The sequence below is a fragment of the Acipenser ruthenus genome, chromosome 16 (genome assembly GCF_902713425.1).
Source record: "Acipenser ruthenus chromosome 16, fAciRut3.2 maternal haplotype, whole genome shotgun sequence".
In the NCBI taxonomy this organism is placed as follows: Eukaryota; Metazoa; Chordata; class Actinopteri; order Acipenseriformes; family Acipenseridae; genus Acipenser; species Acipenser ruthenus.
In genome coordinates, this window is record NC_081204.1 from 9,626,128 (window position 1) to 9,650,464 (window position 24,337).

General features: G+C 39.3%; 1 protein-coding gene across 3 annotated transcripts in view; it reads left to right on the plus strand.

The window, feature by feature from the left end:
- Window positions 1-19,092, plus strand: part of LOC131697725 (semaphorin-3F-like) — a 76,708-nt gene extending 57,616 nt beyond the window's left edge. For all 3 annotated transcript variants that reach the window (XM_058988742.1, XM_058988745.1, XM_058988743.1), the window contains 12 exons: window positions 488-607; window positions 2,881-3,020; window positions 4,259-4,373; window positions 9,975-10,044; window positions 11,279-11,423; window positions 12,600-12,822; window positions 13,711-13,799; window positions 14,109-14,150; window positions 14,367-14,524; window positions 14,842-14,909; window positions 15,172-15,305; window positions 16,594-19,092. In XM_058988742.1, the coding sequence (XP_058844725.1) occupies window positions 488-607; window positions 2,881-3,020; window positions 4,259-4,373; window positions 9,975-10,044; window positions 11,279-11,423; window positions 12,600-12,822; window positions 13,711-13,799; window positions 14,109-14,150; window positions 14,367-14,524; window positions 14,842-14,909; window positions 15,172-15,305; window positions 16,594-17,058 (1,769 nt within the window). In that variant the 3' untranslated portion in view covers window positions 17,059-19,092. The remainder of the gene's footprint in view (window positions 1-487; window positions 608-2,880; window positions 3,021-4,258; window positions 4,374-9,974; window positions 10,045-11,278; window positions 11,424-12,599; window positions 12,823-13,710; window positions 13,800-14,108; window positions 14,151-14,366; window positions 14,525-14,841; window positions 14,910-15,171; window positions 15,306-16,593) is intronic.
- The last annotated feature ends 5,245 nt before the right edge of the window (window positions 19,093-24,337 follow it).

A 24,337-nucleotide genomic window follows, 5' to 3' on the forward strand; every position in this document is an offset into this window, starting at 1 on the left:
TTAAATGTTACGAATTACTGTCCTACATCTAAATTCAAGAAGTGAAAATGATATACTTTTCTAAAAGTATGTTGCAAAAAAAAAAAACCAAACATAATAGATAGTTCCTTTGTTCTGAGCTGGGATTGAATCAAGGTGCGTGAAAAACAGTGCGGATGGGTTAAGCTAACCCCCTAATCTACTGTCCCATTTCTCCCCTGGTGCATCCTAGCGCTAAAGAAGTAACTGACACAAAAATCTCAGTGATGACACTCCAAAACTATTCAGTTAAGTCTCTAGAGAATTCGGGGGTGGGATGGATGGGGTGCCTGTTTACTTGCGGGGGCATGAAAGGTAAGAAGATCCGGCTTGCTTTGTGCCTTGGGTGCTGGTAGTTGAATATCAAAGAGCCGAAGAAATTGGCTCCTCAGTTGAATTCCAGGACTGAAGCTGTCTGTCTGCTGTCTGATCTCTGATCCCCCTCTCTGTTTCTCCCTCTTCTGGACAGATGGTGAGCTCTATGCGGGTGTTTATATCGACTTCATGGGAACGGATGCAGCCATTTTCCGCACAATGGGGACGCAGACGGCCATGCGGACAGACCAGTACAACTCCCGCTGGCTCAATGGTACCAGTAGAAACGCACTGTGTGCTTTTGCATTGACCTGTGTAACTTTCAAATTTAATATGTTTTTTCCAAATTTAAATACCATAACATTCACTCAGCATATTTACCAGGCAAAAAAAAAAAAAAAAAAAAAAAAACACCTTGGCTTACATTACGTATTGTTCCTGAGACAATAATTTAGTTCCCCACTACACGATATGTAGATTCACATCCTTATTACAATTGCTGCAGTGGACTTGTGCACCTGGTGCAGTGACATCACATAAACGTGTGTATTACATAAGGCATAGCTAGACCGTATTGATATGTGAGAAACGGATTATGACTAAATTCACAATTCTACTGCAAAATGATTAGCATTGCGCACAGTGCCACTTAGGTGGATGTTTGTTGTAATTGCTAAAGAGGTATCCTAGTTTTCTGCTAGATAGACAGAGTTGGAAGATTAATCCTCAGCTACACAGTGGACATAACCGCACTTTGCTTGCTCAGTTTTTATAGTTACCCAATCAAAATCTATGGGACAGCTAAGTCTTCCCCATGACGATAGTTTTATCTAATCAAGTATAGTTTAGCATCCCAGCTGACAGGTGGATGGTCATATTACACTGGCATCTCATCTGAGCGAACCTTGGCATCACATCAAACTCTCAACCTCTCAACGCACACGGCATACAAGCTAACCACAAAGTCATTAATTAAACCTGGCACAGAGCAGAGCAGGTTTGGGAAAGACATTCAAGGTTACGTAGTCTAAAATCCTGAGGGATCAGGTGTCCTTTCCATAATTTATTTCAGACAGTATATATCTGTCTGTCCACCTGTCTGTCTTTTTTATGTCCTGTGTTGATCAAAAGAGTAATCTGCCCAGCGTACAAAGGAGATGTGTTTGTAGGTTTCTAATTGCATATTTGATCCAAAACAAGAAGTCATTTCTAAAGCTATTTTTTGTATCACATTCTTCATGATTGGTACAATTATTGTATCTGTCATATGATTATGTAAAACAAAGCTGTAAGGACATTAATTTACTTTGTGCATTTCCCAACTGAAGCAAATCAACACCCAATGCACTACAGGGTAGATGTGCTAAGATGGGCCAGTCACAACGCAAACATGTGCATTTTGTTTACGACAAATCGCAAAGTGCACATTTTGTTTGTACTAAGAAAAAATATGTTAATGAAGAGAGCCGCAATATACTAATTGAAATATTGTTTGCGTCATCTTGGCAAGATCTCTAGCGAGAGTTGTGCGACAAGTATTTAGTTTTTGATCAAGTTAGTAGTTACTACGCCCAGCAATTGCCACAATAATCAGACTTTGATTGGCCAACATAATCAGGTGATAATGTGTTTGTGAAGTGACAGAGAACCACGTTTTGAATGTTATTTGATCCACTGACGTCTAAATGTTTGCTGTATCCTAGGATACAGTGTAGGTCTGCCTATTACAATGACAGAGTCAAAATAAAACAGCATTTTAATCAAAGTATTGTGTATTTCCTAGAAAATAGTACCAGGAAAATATTGAATAATAGACAAAAATTGGGTATAAATCAGTAAAAACTGACCTCCAGTTAAAAAAAAAAAAAAAATCCTGTAATTTTTTGGTACAATTTGGAATAAACCGCAAACGTGGAACACTAAGTATACAGTACAGTAGTAAAATCAAATGAATACCTAGCACACTTTTTTTTGTACTTTAGCCTACTGGTAACACAAAGTAAATCATGCTGCTGCTTTGTACACATTGGTGTGCAATACAAATAAAAGATTATTTTAAATTGAAACTAAATGATTTTAAGGTTTTTTTTTTATTTTATTTTAATTATTATTATTTTTAGCTTGGTCTACTTAGTAACCTAGACAATTAACACACAATAGATCATGGTCCTATACAGATGCTGAGAATGAGCTGGAGGGGTTATTAGCACATGTGTGCAGTCTATTGCTCCCAGCACGCTGGGAAAATCAAGAATTACATAGGCTAAAGCGCAAACAAGAACTGCGGCCGCAAAGCATTAGTTAGAATGATGCTAACAGCGTTGCATTTGTTTAGTACATTTCATGCTACACTTCTGACTGGTTTGCAAAGATTGCAACAGACACAACACTTTAGTACATCTACCCCTACATGTTTTGTGCACCAGAGGTGCATGTGGTACAACAGCGCCATCTAGTAAAAGTCACTTGGCCACATGTATTCTCTCTATTCATCCGTTTTAAACTGTCAATCAGAAGATCTCTTAATCCATTGTGTGTTTGCCGTAGACCCAGCATTTGTGCATGCCCAGCTGATCCCAGACAGTGCAGAGAAGAACGATGATAAACTCTACTTTTTCTTCCGGGAGAAGTCCTCAGATGCGGGACAAAGCCCTGTGGCTCACTCACGGATTGGCAGGATCTGTTTGGTAGGTCTCTCTTAGCTTGTAGATCATCAAAATCCTTGCATGCTAATTAAAAAATGCTTGTATTCAGGTTACAGGCACAATCCCATTTACTACCTCTAACCCAAACATGGGGACAGCGCCTGTACAAATATGTATCCGATGTATTGATGGGGATGTCAACCTAAATACTGTATAAGAATATTTAGCACCACATCCGAGTGTAGACACCTGGACCACCCCTTACTCCAATATAAATGCAGCTTCAGATGATATCCCAGTGAAAATGGGCTCTTAAAAATCTGGACCCTCTCCAAAAACAAGACCCCATTAGCCTCTTTAGGGTTGAATTGATTCACAGTGATTTTTAAATAAAATCATTTCCGGTGCACAGTCCCCATCAATACTGTGAGAGGTGGGGGGGTAGAGAAAGCAAACAATGTGGTATTTATTGTTCCCTTCCATAAACCACCGCCTGCTTTAGTTTACACAATCCTCTGTGTTTATCCTGTCATCTATACATCATAACCGATCCGAGACCTGTTATTAACATGGTGTTTATAAGGCCAGGATCAGTCAGTGCACTTGAATGTAAACTTTTAATTTGCCTCAATATTTGTTTGGCCAGTCTCGTGGGACTTCAGCTTACTGATGTGCAACTAAAGATCTTGTGTATGGGCGGTCAGCTCATTGTAGAGATGCAAGCAGCTTTCCTGGCTGTCTCACAGGCTGCTATGGAAAAACATTCACTGTAAAAAAATGAAATTTGTCTTTGACTACACCACGGGTTATGTTTGTGACCTTCGAAGTGTAACATTACCTGCCGCATATGGGCACCATTATGAACTTACGAAAAAATGTCTGTAACCGATTTAGTTATATACATTCACACAGCTCTTCTGTTGCAATTTCAGTTTGTTAATGTATTATAAGACACAGCTTCTAGGGTTATATAACAATTGAACCTCCTACCAATTTCAAAACCAAAACCACTTAATTGTCAAACTGAATCGCTAGAGGCACGTTATATTGTAGATCCCCTAAGGTTGACCGAGTTGAATTAAATTGTTTCAATTTGTGTCACAGCACTCAGGTGAAAATGAAATCTTTTGGGAAGGCTTGATATGAATTGGCTGTCACAAAAAAGGATTATCGCAAACTGTTTTTGCTTCAATGTTCCCCAATGTATTGATTGCAGTGCTAGAATAAATTAAAAAGTGTATTTTGTATTATGTATTTTAATGGCAGTTTCTGCTCCACAGAATGATGATGGCGGACATTGCTGTCTAGTGAACAAATGGAGTTCCTTCCTCAAGGCTAGGCTCATCTGCTCAGTTTCAGGGCCTGACGGAATTGAAACGCACTTCGACGAGCTTCGTAAGTGAAGCTTTGTTTGTCTGTCTGTCTTCATCTATCCTCATCCTTAACTCAAATGTCAAACAGTATGAAACACTCCTAATTCTCAACTATGGGAATAGTAGCAAACATCCATCAAACAATGTAGTCACTGTTTTACACATGACTGTACTTGCCAAGTTATTCTTTTTCTTACCCCATATAAATTCATTGGTTTTGTGAAATTACATTCAGCTATGCTTCAGTCTATTTACTCCACCAGGGACTGTCATTCCCCCACCAGTGAGGTCTAGAGGAAGAACAAAACCTTGCATAACTGGTGACAAAGGCTCTACAGGCCTCAACCCTATAGTTTTGGAGCCTGCAAGCCTTCAGAAAAAAAGCTGTCTGTAGATGTTGACAGCAGGATTAATGGTTTCCGCATCTTTTGCATTCTTTTGTTAAACATAAGGACTTTTTAATCTGGTTATACGTCTCTCCTGGTTTTATTAGGATGAGGTCATTTTTATTGTTACTAGGGTACATTGATGTTTGCATCTCAGACCTAAGGGGTTGGGGGGGGGGGGGGGGGGGTTAGAAAGGTGTCTTCTGTGCATTCACTAATAAAATGAAGGCTTGTTGGCAGTCATCCGTTTCTAAATACCAGGTTTTAGTTTTGACAAAATAAAATTGGCATGCCGGTATAGGGCGGTATAAATGTCAAGGAACAGAAAGATGTGTGTGTCAGCAGAGTTTGCTTTCATCCAAGGGAAATTAATTTAGGAAGATGGTACTAATGATGACCCCCACAGCTTTCTAATATTTCACCCACATGTTGAGCAGACAGCATCTCATTTTAACATTGGCCTTGCTCTGCTGCTTGTGCCCCACTAGGTGGGAGAGCATGGTTTTTTAGAGCACTCTGAAAGTTGGGCATCCTCTCTTTCTCTTCCCTTTACTCCCTCTCGCTTGCTCTTCCCAGAGGAGTGTTTAAAACGAATGGATCTAAAAGACTGAAATTCCACCGGCTGGTTTCAAACTCATTCGTTTATCTGGGAGGGCTGCCAAATCGCAGCCAGCTGAGGAGTGAATGAGGGGAACGTTTGGGTCGGTCTCTATTCCATGCTGGGGTCAGGTTTCCAAACCCTTCGATTCCAACACCTCCAGACACACTCCATCGGGGAAAGGAGAGAGGATCCCCTTTCAGAACTAAAATAAAAAACAGGACACCACACAAGGAGTCTCAGTATTTCAGCAAGGCGGTATTATCCACAGAGGGTAGCTATGGGCAATGGGATATGAAGCCATTCTAGGCAAGGTTGGCAGCATTTTATCTTTTAAAAGTCTTTTTTTAAATCATTCCTCAAAGGTTAAACGTTGTGTTGTTTATTTTCATATCCAATGGATACCTGCTTCAATTTTAATGTGGACTAATTCCCATGCATGTGGTGAACATTCGTGATGAGATGTAATTTTACTAGAGGAGAATATGTTTGTCCTTGGTTGTCTTCTTCACATCGTCATGGTTTTAAATACTGCCAAGCCAACATGCTGTAACTCAGCCCTGGAGGAATCTGACTCTTGTTGTTGAGAGAGTAGTTAATTTCATGGCCATCCAATCCTTTTATTATGTGTCCTATGCTAAGTTAACTAGAATTCAATTCACAGCACCCCTCAAGAGACTCCAGATAGAAAATGACTATCAGCTTACCTGCTAGCTTCTTCATATCCTATTCATAATACAGTAGACCACTGATTTTTTTTTTTTGTTTTTCAAGTAACATTGGTTCATGCCAATTCAGTCCTTTTGTCAGTGTGCTGGAATAACTTGAATTGAAATCTAGGCCAGAAAAGGGATTCTACTGAGCCATGTGAAAATCTGAGGTCATTGGAAAGTGTTAAAGTTTCTGTCAGCTGCTGCATTATGCATCCTTTGTCAGGTTTGCAGGCTGTTATTTATTCACTGCTAGGTTTTGCACAGCATGATGCTTTAAATTCCATCACTGTGTTGGAGTTTGAACAACCTCGATCAATTTTGTACTGTATCACAATAAAGCCCCCTGAGGCTGCACTGTCTTGTGATTTGAACACTTCACATCGAGAACAGAGGACCCCCCCCCCAATCAGCTTGCAATAAGCATTGCATTCCTTTTAAAGTTGAAAGCCATTAGATAACAGTGACGTCCGGAAATGATTTCTGAAACTTGGGCAGCTGGTTTCAGTACATTTGGTCTTTGTTTATACAGGTTATGTGAATGCCTTTATCAGTTTAAACCTGACAGATCAGCTTATTTACAAAGACACTCCAGTATCAATTTAATAAAACTCTAAATCTGCAGTCTGCAGTGATCTCTCAGTGATCACACAGGGCAATGTCTTAATACCCAACTCCTTTCTTCAAGACTAGGCAGGGAACAGGCTAGCTAGAGATTTTTAGGGTTTCAAACACAGCGGGAATAAACTTCAGCATTAAAAATTATAATAATAGCCTTTAAATACATTATAATATTACATTTCTTTCAGAATATGTGTTGCAAGACAGCAAACGCATTGTATAGTTACAAAGTGCTGTTGATTTGAAGTTCCTTGTTTTCTGGTTTTTGACTTGCAAAATACTTAAAGTAAACTAGCCTACACAAAGATTAATGCCTTGGGGTGTTGTTTTCTTTTTATTTGTTCTTTTGGGGGTTTTTTAATAACAATGTGGAGATGAAATTAAAACTTTTTTCATCCAAAAACCACTCCCAATTACCATAATTTTGAGAAAGCACCAAAAATAATTGTAAAGAATAAAATAGAGCACATACATTCCAAACAGAAGTCAACTCTTAACCCACCCATTTTCAATAAAATAAAATAAACCAAAAGAAACCAACTACAGCACACTTATTATTTTTTTGGTGACTCAAGTCACCCGTGTCACTTTAGCTAGGGTGTTGTATCTGGATGACAGGCTGCAAGAATAGTCATTTCCCAATTTACTATAGGAATGAAACAACACCACTTCTACTGAGGTGCCTAAAGTCAATACAAACTAAACTTTGAGTCCCAAAGTCAATAGCAGCCAATTAGGAGTTAATCCATGCAACTAATAAAGGTGCAGTTATCAAAAAGGACCCCAAAGGGAAAAGGAGACTAAGCCTGTCTGTGGGGCGCCAATGCTAGTGCTTCGTTAATTCAGTCGGCATTGCTGAATGTGCCTAGACAGGCATAGTTAGACAGCTAAGAAGAGAAGCTGCTAAATTCACAATGATTTGGGGTAGTGCCATGATAGAGAACAGGCAGCAATCCAAAAGAAATAAACTTTCTTTGAAAGAAAGAAAAATGTGAATGCTATGGAGTTTAAAAAAAAACAAATGAATAGAGAACTGTGATTTTGAAAGTGTGTGAAAGTGATTTTGCTTGTCAGTAACATGCATCAAGGTGTTAGGTGATAGTGTTGGCTGCGTGTTCTAGTTTTAATTTAAATCCCATTTAGCTGGTGTTACCTGTTGTGTAGGCGATACAAAGTCAATTATCTACCAAATCATGGTTGTGTATGCCCCCTTCTGCTGCCTTCATTATTTTAAACCATGCCCTGTGTGTATTAATCCTGCCTAGCTGGGTTCTGCCTAAATAGAAGGTTACTTTAAACTCTGGGTTGCTTTCATGCTGTAGATACTCCTGCTTGTACATGATTCAGATATACAGTAGGTTTTACCTGTACTCAATATATCTATTTTCTCTTAAATGTAATTAGATTAAAAACAAAGTTAAAATGTACAATATCTTTGCTTGGACACACAAAAAAATAATTACAGATGAGTAAATGATGCAGCAGGTTCCAAGTTTCCTTCTGTTTTAGTCTGTAGCCCAAAGGTTTGTCAAACTGGCGTCAGATATTTTATGAATATCTATCTTTTTTAGTTGCCAAAAGTTTGATTTGTGTCTTGTTTCTGCCTCCTCCCCTAATATATAGCAATTCCTTCAACAGGAGCTCACATAAGGTCACTTTTGTAGAAATGTTGTTGAATATTAAATGTTTTGTGGTTCTGTGCTTTAGTTAAATCATTTGAGATATTTCCCACCTTTTGAGAAAACCTGGGCCCTGGGGAAGGGGTGAGCTGTAGGACTTTGCAGCCACAGGCTTCGCCTCCATTCCTACAGTACCTCATGACTGAAGCTTCCATCTCTTCCATCTCTGGTTGATGATGATAATGGTGGTCTAACTCACACACAGTAATGCTTTAGTAGTGTTAATGACTTTTAGTAGTGTAATTTACTTAATTGTATTTAATTGTATTTGCTATACACAAGCAAAGCAGAGTTACTTGCTCATCCCATAACTGCTGAAAAGGTGGGCAACCACATTAATACAAGACAATTGATAAACCTCTAAAAAATATAAATCCATATAGAAGGAAGGCATTAACCTGAAATGTGTGTTTACTTAGTTTCCTAGTTTAACAGACCAGTTATTTCAAGTAGGTGGGTCTCTAATGGTCACCTTGCAGCTAAACACCTTGAAAAGTGAGACACTCTTGTATAAAAAAAAGAAGAAGAAAATGTAGCAAGCTCATGGATCCCTGAACAATTCCAACCATGCAGCAGCGTGTCGGAGCAGAGCCGGTACAGTGCCGTCCTGACAGGCTGTGAGATTGTTGACAAATGTTTAGACAGCATTGGGAACCTGTAGATCTGAAGAGCTGCACTCTGGAGATTAACGTTGCTGGAATGAAAGTGGTTTGGGTGCTGTGAGAACACATTCAGTGTACGCCCCCGGCACAGAAATCATTTCGATTTAATACTCTTAATGTTTCTTCAATGATGTTCTCCTTTGAGGACCACGCTTTTGCCATTGTAAACCCTTTAGAGGTCTGTTCTCCTGTAATGCTTTATCCAGTTCAACCCTATAGGCACCCCAGCAGTAGAAACATTGTGCAAAGCCTCATCAGTCCCGTAGATCTCTTGATGAGGATACACGAGTCCCAGCAGTATTAATGAGTTAGCTACTCGTCTCCAGCTGTGCTACTAAATTTAAGACAAATGCCCCAGTAGAAACTCAGAGAAAAGTTAACCCCTAAGTCCCAACGCCCTTGCTGAAGGAGTCAGGCCCCCCAACTGCATAAAACAGGGGCTTAGATAACCAGACAGGTGTTTCCCTAAAAAGCGTTCTTACAAACCTACTTCTGCTGTGTTAAGGGCCTATGTAGTGCTTTTTCTCTGCTTTTCGTTTTTTTGTGCAAGAGAGGATAAGTCTTGTTATTTTGTATTATTGTTTATATTTTTGGGGCTATTTTTCAGGTCGAAGAGAGAAGCTTGGTTGTGGCCGGTTCTTTTTTAAAGAAATGTCTTACATTTCATCAAACACTCTACAAAAGCATCTCCTTTAATCATAACAGACTTTCCGGGCTGGCTTTTTATTTTTATATGATTTCATATTCCACAACCCACACTTTGCTAAAGATAACAGTGTCTTCAACAGAGGTGAATTCCTTGCTCAGCTATGTCTGCCCTGTGAAAGGACAGACTGGCAGACAGACAGACAGAAAGAGGGCTTCCGTTTCAAACATTTTTTTTTTTATTTACATTTTTTCATCAAAGCTGCAGCAGCAAGAAGAAAAGCAATGTTTTATTAAAGTGTTATCTTTTTCTGTTTTTCAGAGGACGTTTATATACAGCAGACACAGGACAACAAAAACCCTGTCATCTACGCTGTCTTCTCTGCATCAGGGTGAGTGCCATAGTGTTCTAATCAACTGTGTTTTCAGTAACAAAAGGGCATTCTTGTTACGTCTTTTGGTTTCCATGGTTCATGACTAATAATCTTGAAAGCCAATTGGTCATTTACCATCAGTGGCTATCCATAGACAACCATGGCTACAAAGTGGACCTTTGATGGTACAGACAATGATCATGTATTGTTCAAACATTTCTGTGATATCATCCTTTTTATCCTCGAACTTAATTAAATGTCCTATTCATATAGAAAAAATAGCAGCAAACTCCACCACATTTCAAACTTGTTATATCTTTTTTTAGTTTAAAAGATAAACAAGCATGTTTAATGTATTCCATTAGTAAGACACAAACCACCTGAAAGTCTTGAATTGGTAATAACATAAACCATAATACTTGTGCCTAACTTGTAATCATTTTTTAACCGTGGTTTGTCTTTCGTAATCGCTTGTTTCATGTAATGTTGTCTGAGACATTGCACCGGGTAGTTAAAACCTTTTCATCAGGAGACGTGATTACAGTGCATTGTATAAGCTCTATCATATGGCGATTTGCTAAGGTCTAGCGGGAAGGTCAAAACTAGAAACAGACCAAGGAAATCCATAAGCGCAGGAAAAAAACCTGTTTCTTGTAAATTTGCCTTTTTTCACTTGAGGTATTTTGATACTTTGGCAGCAAAAGCCCTCCCAACTGCCTCGAGTTCTGTGAAGCATAGAATGTAGGAAATAAACTTCAGTTTAGATGCACTGTAACAACTGCTCTTCCCTTGAAGGCAAGGTCTGTAACCAAAGATACATCTGCCTGTATCTCCGGTCTCCTGGGAATTTCTTTCAAACTGTGAAACAACCCAGTAGCAACAACACGATTTCAGTTATAGTGTGCCCTGCACAAGCGATTTCAGAGGCTATAAAAGTAGCACTGGTCAAGTTGGTCTCCTTCATGGCAGTGAATTAAGTGGCATCGCATGGATCAAAAGTCCTTTCACGATATGGACTGAGTATCCCTTTTCGCAATAAATATGTACTTTTATAAATAGTTTTAGATACAGAGTTTGAAATCCCCCTTGCCTGTTACAGTATGTAATGGGCTATTTGAGATTTAACTTGCATCCTTCTAGTTGGCGAGGGACACACAGCTGTTAGGGTTTCAAAAAGCCCAGAACTATAGTCTAGTGTTAGGCACTGTCAAGATAACTCGTGTTTCTGCTTTGTGTTTGGTCGCCCCTGCAGATCTGTGTTTAAAGGGTCAGCGGTGTGTGTCTACTCCATGGCTGACATCCGAATGGTGTTCAACGGACCCTTTGCTCATAAGGAGGGGCCCAACTACCAGTGGGTACCTTACACTGGCAAGATTCCCTACCCCCGCCCTGGCACGGTGAGGCTTGCATTCTCTTTGATATAGCTGTGCTATAGACTACAAATCCACTCTTGAGCGGTGTTCTCTTCTCCTTCCCCATCTTCCTTCTACAACACAAACTCAACATTTTAATCCAGCACTGTTACAGATATGTGACTGTTATACACCCCCACCCCTCCAATTAAGAGTTTTATTTGTCTTTTTTGAGGAAAGCATCAGATTTAGGTTCAGATGCAAGTAGAGTTGTTATTACTTTTCCTGGTAATCTATTTTGTATTACATGTATTGAAAAAATAAGTGCTTCACTCCCCCACTCTTATTTACAGTAAATACTGCCCATGCCCTCTATAAAAATACAATAAGGTAAAAATAAAATAATAATTGCACATACAACAATCTACTCGAAAATGTGCACATCATTATTTTGTCAGCGTCAGCTGCATACATCCCCTCATGCTCAAATTATATTGTTTAATTGTTATACATGGTTTGGACATTTTAGAAACAAACGTCTCTTCTCTTCTATCACAATCTGAATTCCCAAAAGACTCACTCCAAATTATACATCTGCACGAGTGCTAGTCAGAGCTTCCATTTCCCTTCAGACTGTGGGTGAGTTCACGGAGATCATTCTGTGCAGATTCTGTGCAGAATCTGATCAGTTTAGCCAATGATCTTCTAAGAATGATATCCGTGAACACACCCATTGGCTAAATTGGTCAGATTCTGCACAGAATCTGCGTAGAATGATCTCCGTGAACGCACCCCGTGTCTATGGTAACGGCTGAGCATTGACAACTACTATTGCAAGTATTTATTTAAAATGCATTTAAACGCGAAAACACGGGGCTCTATCTATATTTTTGATGCTCTCTACTTTGTGAGTGTGAACTTGAATCATTAGCTGGTTGGGGAAGGTGTAACATTTCATGAGCCCTTAGGTAATGAGTGTGGCTGAGTTTAACACGTCTTTTTATAAATAGATACGCACTAATTAATTAGAAGCCTTTTCAGCCTTGTCAGAGTCAGATCTGAATCAATTGGTTGATCATTTCTAAAGGATACATTTCCCTGCCACTGCAGATGCCTTTATTTTGTGGTTGTAATGGCATGTTTTAAATCAATTATTAAACGGAGGGTGGGAGGGAGTGTTTTTACTAGCTGTATTAATAATAATCTCTTTATGAATTCTAGTGCCCTGGAGGTACCTTCACCCCCAACATGAAATCCACCAAGGATTACCCTGACGAGGTTATTAACTTCATGAGGAACCACCCCACCATGTACAACGCTGTCTACCCAGTGCACAGGCGCCCCCTAGTGGTGCGAACCAATGTCAACTACGAGTTTACCACTATAACTGTAGACCAGGTGGATGCTGCAGATGGGCGCTATGAGGTCCTCTTCCTGGGGACAGGTCAGTTATTTTTTATTTTTACTTCCAAATTCTGTTCTGGATATGGTGCTTTTGTGACATTTCTCTATTAATAGTGTGAAATTGGATTCCCTATTCGCCAATACTGTGAAATTCCTGTAATGGTGTTATTTATATGGTGTTACTTGTATTTTTTGTGGCAAGTTTATTTATTTTTTTTATTTGGGGTCGTCCATTTTTTGGCATATGTACAAATTTGAGATTGCGTGACCACATTTGGAACCAGCCCCAAATTCTTTCACATGTCCATTCGTAGTCTAATTTCACTCCAGTGAAGAGACGTTTTGTGACACTTAAGTTGACCTAATAAATAGGTAATAAAAGCTATATTTATCCACAGAGCAGGTACAGCACAGCTGGTAGACATGACTTTCATATCCCATTACCAATCCACTAAGCCACCCAGCTCCGAATGAACGTTACCTTAAATGTTGATATTTGACGTTGCTATATAGTATATGTTTACGGTGACTGAGACGTTGAAATCCAGGAGATTAGCTCCACTTCCACAGACTCTAAACAGAAGGCTGGGAGGTCCACAGCCCCTATGCGCCGAGGAGATTTACATTCTTTAAAATGCAATCTGTGGCTTTTCCTGGAATTATGTTTACTCATGAGTGGAATCAATGGAATTGCCACAAAAGCAGCAACAACTTACATCATATTAGCCATCCTGTACACTGTTCATAGGAATATGCATTTCTTATTATATTCTCCATATAATAGTGTTCTGTTACAGTAAACATATATATATATATATATATATATATATATATATATATATATATATATATATATATATATATATATATATATATATATTAAACCTTCAACCCACCCAATGACCTTTCCAAATGTTTTCTCTCACAGACATTGGGACAGTGCAGAAGGTGATTATTCTCCCAAAGGATGACATGGAAACAGAGGAACTAATCCTGGAAGAGGTGGAAGTTTTCAAGGTAAGGAAAGCGTTCATTAGAACATTTACTATACACAGGGCAGGAGTATTTCCGTGCTTGGATACTGAAGCTGAGTTATTCATACATTTAACCCACAGTAGATACAGTATGAATAACTACATATTAGGATATATTTGTGTCCCTTGGTGCGCTTACTTGTTAATGAACGTTTAGTTTGAATATGAATAAGGTAGTGTCGCTGCCTGCATGCCAATGACTCAGGTAGTGTTGCCACCTGATCCAAATTCAATATAACCTAAGTGACATACAATTTTAAAGCATGGATTCCATTTTCCTTATTTTTTCCAGGTTCCTATTCCGATTACAACGATGAAGCTTTCCTCAAAACGGGTAAGCAGTTTAGCAGTATCTTCTAATATGTGTATATGTCTTCACATGAATTTCTACAAATAAATAAATCACATCGTTTTTAATGTATATGATATATGTACTGTCAACATTTAAATATTGTGTACTCATACATGTATAGGTTAACAAAAATGAAAAAACTGTTCTATTAATTTTGCTAACACTGAGTTTACCTTTGACTGCATGTTGTTCCCACAGCAACAGCTGTATGTGGCCTCAGCAGTGGGAGTCACTCACCTGGCTCTCCATCGCTGCGATGTCTACGGTGAGGCCTGTGCCGACTGCTGCCTGGCCAGAGACCCCTACTGCGCCTGGGACGGCAAGTTTTGCTCCCGCTACTCCGCCTCGTCCAAGAGGTAGGGAAAGAGGACTGCCCCTGCTTCATCTTGTTAAAATGTAGAAGGCCTGAACCTCAGTTGTGGCTTTATAGGCCTGTCACTGGGTTGGATACTTGTTCTGTTTGAATCGGGTGTAATTTTTTCCGTCATTTGTTTGAGAAGGAGAAAGACAACGTTAATGTTATAAATCAAGAAATATGCCCAACAAGTATAATTTTAGTTTTGTTTTATTATTTCAATCAGAATTATTCTAAATGTACTGTCATTTTGACCTTCAAATCAATGGAGGTTTCACAATCACTGAATTTATTCTTTTCTTTATTAAACTTGTTCAGGCGCAGCAGAAGACAAGATGTGAAACACGGCAATCCCATCAGGCAATGCAGGGGCTACAATTCCAACAGTACGTCGTATTAAACAGACCCATTACAGAGATCAAAATAATACCCCAAGAATACAGGGAAATGCATCAAATTCAACAGCAGAATGTTTTCAATTGTACCTGTATAAAGATGTCATTATAGAAACAGCTGGCCCTGCTATGCGTATTGTCTCACACTCTACAGTGCATGTTATACACAGCAACCGAGCAGGTTAGTCAAGTGACTCCTCTTGACAAGAATTAGACAAAAGTGAGTCTTACAATGTTTGTTTCTCTCTGGCAGCCAGTAAGAACACACTGGAGATGGTGCAGTATGGAGTAGAGGGCAGCAGTGCCTTCCTCGAGTGCCAGCCCAGGTCTCCACAAGCATCCATCAAGTGGCACCTGCAAAAAGAAAACAGCGACAGAAAGAAAGAGGTACGAGTACAAACAGTCACTAACCCATCGGCACCATTCGCTTCATCCTGGCACCTGGCCTTCAGTTGGAAAGGCGATTATAATGCCCAGTGCTGCTAATAGCCCTTTAATATCATTTATACACTATTCTCACTATCTCATTCCATGTGTTCAGAAATAGGAAATTATGTAAGGGATAAGGAGGAGGGGGTGTAGTATCATTTGCCAACAAGAACAGGAAAAAAGGCCTGTGTGTGGATTGGCACACTCAACAGCCAAGGAGCGTCCTTGGCACACGGGCAGCTCGGTGGTTTAGTCATTGCTCGAGGAGGTAAAGAAAACATCCTTCTCTCAACAAGAACAAAGGGCCTCCCTCTGCTTGTTCCGTCTTTGATGGTCAAAAAAGAAACACAAGCTGGGTCCTTGGGGAGGGAAGCGCCTCTAAAATAATTGCCTGATGTCATTGTTAAGGCGGCTCATTTCCATGTGCAACCTGCGCACGGCCATGGCCAGCCCTGATTCCTGAACCCTGCACTGCCATGACGTCTGCATTCATCTTCCTTCATTTCCAAAAATAACAAACCACACAGGGCGGCTTCTAAGAGCCATGTGAACTACAAGTTAGTGCTTGGGACTGGACAGCATTGGGAACCACTGCAGTGAGTCAGTGTGTGTGGGTGTGGTGGTAATCCCTCAATACTCCTCAGAAGGTAAACAGTCAGAGGGGCTTACAACTCTAAGCACTAAAAACTATGTATGTGTACAGTGTCGATTAATTAGGTACTTAGACTGTACCTACAAGTTAGTACAAGACACTGTATTGGTATGCACTACTTTGCATTCCTTATAATTACTTCATCACTTTGATTGGTGTGGTTAAAAAACAAGATTGAATTGGTGTTCTCTTTCCCTCTCACTTGATCCCCTTTCCCTATTCTAGGACTAGTAGGACAAAGCTTAATATGCAACAGTAAATGCTGCGCACAGTCTTTACCAAACTAAGCAAAGTGATTATGTGATTACATGAATTGCAAAGATAAATACAGTGTACATACTAGCATTTGGTTTATGCGTTAAGTACTTGTATTCTGCTTGGTGCCTCCTGGGAATAAGTGTGAGCTAATTATCCGCAGGGGTCTTTAGTGTGCACAACTCTGGTGTCCCAGTTTGGTATACTGTAAAAGGAATAAAAAAAGGACGAAACTAAATTGACTTTGGTCAGTAGGTTTAATCAGAGTGGTGGCTAAAGAGTGTTTGTTTTTAACATAAAGAGTCAATTCCTTACCTTACACCGTTTCTCCCTCTCCAGATGCGCTCGGATGACCGCATTCTGAAGACGGAGCAGGGCCTGATGCTGCGCTTTCTGCAGCCCTCGGACTCTGGATTCTACCTGTGCACCGCCACCGAGAACAACTTCAAACACATGCTGGTGCGGCTGCAGCTCGTGGTGCTGTCCAGCAGAGCGGTCAACGCCGTGCTGGCCGAGTCGGGATCACTGTCAGCCGCTGTTCTACAGGCCAGCCCCCGGTCCCCCAGCCTGAACCCCCCCAGCCCCCGAACCCCCAGTCCCGGGCAGTACAAGGACCTGCTGCAGATCCTGAGCCAGCCAGAGATGGGGCTCATCAACCAGTACTGCGAGGACTACTGGCAGCTGGGAGGAGCTGGCCCCAAAGAGCCGCTGATGGGCGCTCTGAAAGGGAAAGAACTCAAAGAGCAGAAGAAACCACGGAACCGTCGAAATCACCAGGGCCAGAACGGGGGACAACAAACATGAGCCTACGAAGAGAGAGACTCTGAAACAGATAAACAAACAAAAAAATCTTATTAAAAAAAAATTTAAATACATGGTTCCCTTTAACAATTTAAGAAATGCAGTATTTATTGTAGGTTGTATATAGTATGATTCTGTGGATTTCTTTGTACTTAAATAGGAGAGACTTTTTGTGGATAGATACCTTCCGGGCAAATATTATTATTATTATTATTTGAAATATTATTATTATTATTATGAGAGCGCTGTATTTTTTGTTTTGTTTTTACAGCTTAAAGAACTATAGAAAATTGATGTTACATTTAAAGTGTGTATACTGAAGTATAAACCTTGAAATTGATCTGAATGGGTTTTGTTGTAAATTAGGGGAGGGGAGGGGGGTTCTTAATGTTTTGGATCGAACTGGAGTCATTTACTGATGAACTCCCACCACGCCGCGACGGACTCCAAGCTCAACCAATCACCTGGATTTCTACACATCTTTCATCTTTATTCCACAGCCACGGAGATAGCCAGGGTGAGCGACCAAAACACAAGCGTTAACTGAGTTTGGTCCAGATCCTCTTGCTGTCTGGGTTTCCGTTAAAGATGTCTGAGAGAAACTACATGGAAAGTACAGTACAGCAAACCACAGTCTGTACCCGTTTCTTTCATTCGCTTCCAGTGCTACTCTCCGAAACATAATCGATTACAAATATTTATTTTTTAAGATAGACATGTTTTATATTTCATGTTTAAAAAAATATTAATGTTGGCCAAGTTTCACATGCATGCACGTAACTCGAACCCAATGACTCTTGGCACATGGACCAAACTTGTCCTGGCAATTGAGATTTTTGATGGTGTCTTGCTACAGACGGCTGATATTTTTGGAGAGTGGTATCTTTTTGGACAGCGACAGTTTGAAAGCACAGAAGGAGTTAAAATAACAGCTCCAGTCTTTTTTATTCCCCCTAAAGACCCAATCTCCAACCTCCATAAACTGAGAAAGAACTGAAGGCAAATCACCATGCAAAGAAACTCTATGCTACACATTCACCTTGTTGAGCTGATATGAAATGGACCCTTAAACTGCAGTATGTATGTTTTGGCTTACAAAAGGTTTTTGTCAACTGTTGTTACCTAAGTCTGCTATTAACATAGTATTTATTGAAAATAAATATGGATTGAAAATGTTTGTTACTGCATTGATGTTACAATGCAGACTGTACCAAAGTCACATTTGAGTTTTAAAAAAACCCAACTAATTATTTTCATTAATAATAATGTTATTAATGCACACAATTTACATAGGATATGACATATACTGGAGAAAAAATGTACAGTTACATTAACTGTGGTATATATGTGTCTACTGCATACAATATATAAGTACACTGAATCCCTTCAAATGTGGTACAGTTTGTATATTCTTGCATTCAATGTAGTCTGTGCATTATTATTTTAAAGAGCTGCCTCTTACCTAATTAAAAAAAAAAAAAAGAAATATTAAGATGTCTGCTAGTTTAGTTGGGGCCATTCAGCATATGATCCACATAGACACGTAGCTTGATATATGTATATACAACCCATGCTCCCTTGAGTAACATACTGGAAACAGTGGGAAGCTGGCTTTTCAGAGAATGCATGACATTTCTATGTACTGTATATATACATAAAGGGAGATCTGTTGGTAGACTTACAGGAGATTGTGAACTTCTGTTATCATTTTGTGATAACAATGAGCTGTGAGACGTAAACGCAAGACGTGATGTAGAGACACTGTGCCACATAAAGGAATTCTGTATGTATGAAACATTGAAATGAAACCGAAACGTCAAAAGCAGGAAGGCATTTTGTTATAGCTGCTTTGACTTTTTGAGTTTTTCAAAATGACCCATGTTCCCTTTCTCTTCTCATTTCTGGCATCTGGCTCCTCCTCTTCTGTCTCCCCACCACCACCCTTTTTTATAAATTAAAATTGCTCATTAAAACAGAAGATTGTATAATTTGTTGGTAATTTTTTAAATAGAAATGTGTTTTTTTTTTTTTTTTTAATCTTTGTATTATTTTGCTGTTTTATTAAGAAAGACTCGCTGTATCAGACAAAATGTGCAGGTGATGCTACTTTACTGGCTCTTGTGTAAATGACATTGTTTTTCCCATTGTTGATGTTGCTGACTAATAAATTAAAGCTCTATATTTTATAAAAACAAATCTCTCTTCTATTTAAATTAATGTGCTCTGATGATTAAGGAATGCCTTGAGAATTGGTGTGATATATTTAAGTGGGAGGAAGGAAAGTACATTGACTGGCCAAAAAAGTGGCCTTAATAAGTGGACAGGACCATGCAGTTTGCGGAGAATTGCTAGAGCAAAAACCGGTGTCTTTTATGCAGTTTTAAAGGTTTCTGTTGCTTGTCGTAATAGGTTGCTGACATCTGTAGGCTCGATTTGTCCTGCAAACTCCCGTTCCAGGAACAGAACTGTGAGAGGGATGGGCTGGTTGCACGGGAACCCACTGTTCAGCCACTTATAAAGTCATTGCGATCCTTCTGCTTTTATATAATTGTACATGCTTCCACACAGGTTGAGTGGCTGTCCTGTGACCACATACATTGCAGACAATTTTCTAACCACATACTTATGTTGTTTTTAGCCAGTGAGTGTAGTACTAAAGCTATTTACTTACAAGATGCTGAAAAACACGCTGTATCCTGCCACGTGAGTAAGACAAAGGAGTTTAGTAAGAGGATCCTAGAGCACACTTGTCCAGCAGCAGATGCCAAGTAACTGGGTCAGTGGGAACCAAGAAAGACATTGCTTTAACTGGTATCTTTTAAATTGTGAAATATGTTATGGATGGACACATACACAACTATAAGGAATGTATAAAAACTTTAAGAATGTATTCACAACTTATGCATTTCTGTTCTTACTGTTCACTATATTTTATTGCAACATTTGGTTGTTAATTAAACGGTTGTTTTTTTAGTAAACATCTTTGTGTAGTTTTTTTAGTAAACATCTGGCCACAATGTGTCATGAATGTTTACTTTACATGAATGTAAGTAGGACATCATTTGTTAGTTCACACATAATTGAATTTCAGTTTAAGTGCATGAATAAACGTTTGTATAAATAAATATAGAATTTCTCATGGAGTATCACAACAAACCGTATTCTAAATCTTGGATGCATTGGTTTTGGGATGAGATTTGGAAATCTGGGGTCATTAATCTCTGACTGTTTACCTCTGAAACGTCAAGCATACAGTGCAAAGCCTCTGATGTCATGGTTCTGGGAAGAAGAAGAAACGAACAGAGTAAACATAGCATTATGTTTAGTTTTATTTTCATAGAACTGAAGAAAATGGGGTTCTTTTTTTGATTGATTCTTTAGAGATAACTGGGTTAACGCAATCCATATTGAACCGAACACGCAATGCCTTGGTGCTGATAGATTGAGTAGATCAGGGTTATCCCTAAACCCCAACAGCACAGAAGTCCCAGCGGTAGAATGGATCTTATCCAATCTATTTGCTCTATTTGCCAGCAGGAATACTTGTACTTATCCAGATTCACTTCAAACAGGATATGAATATGTGACTGTCTACCCAGGAGGTCACTCCCTGAGCTACTGAGCTATCAACACCAACATCTTGCTCTCTGACCTTGGCATCACAGCTAATGCCTCATGCAAGGTTTACATTCAAATGGATTATGGAAGCTGTTTACTATATACTAATAAACTCTTACCCTTGGAACTGGAGGAAACAGAAAATATGATAATTGGGAAGCTATTTAACTCTTAATGCCTTTTCCACAAATCAGTTGCAAAATGAGTTATACACCCATCATGTTGTGGGGATATTTAGATTTTAGTTTTCTATATAATTATATCTAAAAATGTTAAGCTTATTGACAATCATCCTTTTTGCAGACATATTTTGTTATTGCCGAACTAGTACAAATAGCAATATATCCTGTATATTTAATGTGTAATTAATGCAGATTAAACTAAGAGTTGATTAGTTTTTATCTTTTAGGATTTCTGAAGAAAATTCTGTGTTGGTTTTGGCTTTCCTCACAAATGGAATTTGTTAATATCGCTCGCTGAGAACCATTATATTTTCTGTTTGTTTGACTTGAGAATTGCACTGCTACTTACTAAACAAATTGATATTTAGAAGTACACAATATATAACTGCTATTTGATAAGTTATGAATCATCATGTTTTGCTTGTTGCTAGCATATGTACAGGGCAACAGGAACAAATAAAGGTTTAAACAAAAGTATAGAAGGAACATTTCATGTATACAGTGCCTTGCGAAAGTATTCGGCCCCCTTGAACTTTGCGACCTTTTGCCACATTTCAGGCTTCAAACATAAAGATATGAAACTGTAATTTTTTGTGAAGAATCAACAACAAGTGGGACACAATCATGAAGTGGAACGAAATTTATTGGATATTTCAAACTTTTTTAACAAATAAAAAACTGAAAAATTGGGCGTGCAAAATTATTCAGCCCCTTTACTTTCAGTGCAGCAAACTCTCTCCAGAAGTTCAGTGAGGATCTCTGAATGATCCAATGTTGACCTATATGACTAATGATGATAAATAGAATCCACCTGTGTGTAATCAAGTCTCCGTATAAATGCACCTGCACTGTGATAGTCTCAGAGGTCCGTTTAAAGCGCAGAGAGCATCATGAAGAACAAGGAACACACCAGGCAGGTCCGAGATACTGTTGTGGAGAAGTTTAAAGCCGGATTTGGATACAAAAAGATTTCCCAAGCTTTAAACATCCCAAGGAGCACTGTGCAAGCGATAATATTGAAATGGAAGGAGTATCAGACCACTGCAAATCTACCAAGACCTGGCCGTCCCTCTAAACTTTCAGCTCATACAAGGAGAAGACTGATCAGAGATGCAGCCAAGAGGCCCATGATCACTCTGGATGAACTGCAGAGATCTACAGCTGAGGTGGGAGACTCTGTCCATAGGACAACAATCAGTCGTATACTGCACAAATCTGGCCTTTATGGAAGAGTGGCAAGAAGAAAGCCATTTCTTAAAGATATCCATAAAAAGTGTCGTTTACAGTTTGCCACAAGCCACCTGGGAGACACACCAAACATGTGGAAGAAGGTGCTCTGGTCAGATGAAACCAAAATCGAACTTTTTGGCAACAATGCAAAACGTTATGTTTGGCGTAAAAGCAACACAGCTCATCACCCTGAACACACCATCCCCACTGTCAAACATGGTGGTGGCAGCATCATGGTTTGGGCCTGCTTTTCTTCAGCAGGGACAGGGAAGATGGTTAAAATTGATGGGAAGATGGATGGAGCCAAATACAGGACCATTCTGGAAGAAAACCTGATGGAGTCTGCAAAAGACCTGAGACTGGGACGGAGATTTGTCTTCCAACAAGACAATGATCCAAAACATAAAGCAAAATCTACAATGGAATGGTTCACAAATAAACATATCCAGGTGTTAGAATGGCCAAGTCAAAGTCCAGACCTGAATCCAATCGAGAATCTGTGGAAAGAACTGAAAACTGCTGTTCACAAATGCTCTCCATCCAACCTCACTGAGCTCGAGCTGTTTTGCAAGGAGGAATGGGCAAAAATTTCAGTCTCTCGATGTGCAAAACTGATAGAGACATACCCCAAGCGACTTACAGCTGTAATCGCAGCAAAAGGTGGCGCTACAAAGTATTAACTTAAGGGGGCTGAATAATTTTGCACGCCCAATTATTCAGTTTTTTATTTGTTAAAAATGTTTGAAATATCCAATAAATTTCGTTCCACTTCATGATTGTGTCCCACTTGTTGTTGATTCTTCACAAAAAATTACAGTTTCATATCTTTATGTTTGAAGCCTGAAATGTGGCAAAAGGTCGCAAAGTTCAAGGGGGCCGAATACTTTCGCAAGACTGTATATGCAGAGGCCTGAAACCAAGTTCCAAGCTACAAAGTGGCTTTGTGTTCCAAGTTCCTCTAAATATTCACGTGAGATAAGGGGTGTTTCCCAAATAGTTAGATAAAGAATACTAAAAAGATCTCCTGATAGTCTAACTGTTTCCGGTCGGTTTAAAGACAGAGAATGCGGTATATCTGTATATTACTATATGCAATGCAGACATGTATATCCAAGGCTATTATAACTACAAACAGCATGCACACAAATTGACTTATGAGGAGCAGTGCTCTTGAAAGTGTAATACGTGGAGTTCAGCTGTAACATGATTTGTTATATACATTCCTGTATTTTACAGTACTGGTATGGTTGTCAATAGACCAGTTGCTTGGCAGCAGCCATAAAACATTATAAGTTTTGTTTCCACCAATTTCACACAGGTGCGGTACAATAAAATTGTTCACATAACAATGAAAACTAGGACTATATTAGGATAAAGGCATAGCTTCAATAAGGAGGGAGGTCAGGGAGCTTGAGATATCCTGCGGACACAGCGATTGTATGGAGTGCATTTAGAAGTTATGCCTGTCCAACAACAAATACCCAATGTGCAAGGAGTCACTTGGTAAGGAACCCAAACTCAAAAAGAACACTACACTATGCGCCTTAGTCGAGTTAGCGTTAATATTTGTTCTTATTTTTTAACATCCATATTTTGCTTCATAATTAAAAATTCAGATATTGTACACAATAGTTCTTCGCGTAACTGAAACCTACAGGTATGCTATCGGTGTGAATGAACTGAATTGTACTGAAAAGATAGCAGGTTGTGCAAACTTTCATAAGACCAGACTGACATATCTAGACAAGAGAACACTGGTTTTAAATCCAGGACTTCCTTCCTTTATTGTTAAAGACTTGGCAAGCACTTCCATGGAAGTAAAATGGCACAGTTGGTTAATTCACTAGCATACTCTGTTGGTCCTTTTTGTGGGAACTGGGTTCAACTGATTCTTTCCTTTATTTTGAAAGAATTGGATCATTTCCTATATGGGCAACGAAAAAGCAAGCTGTTCCGTGGTAGTGAGATGGCACAGTGGCCTAATTCAATAGTATGTGTTTCTGTACACTTTGGCGTACTGGGTTAAAATCCAGTTTTGAATATAGACAATGATAAATGAGGCTTCTTTGCAAAAGTGAGATGGGACAGTGGGCTAATTCACTAGTATGTTGTGCTGTTCTTCTTGCAGGACTGGGTTTGAATCCGATTGTCCTTCCTTCATTTTCAAAGAATTGGCTTATTTCCTATAAATCCAATGAAAAAGCAAGGTCTCCCATGGAAGGGAGGTAGCACAGTGGGCTACTTCAGTAGTT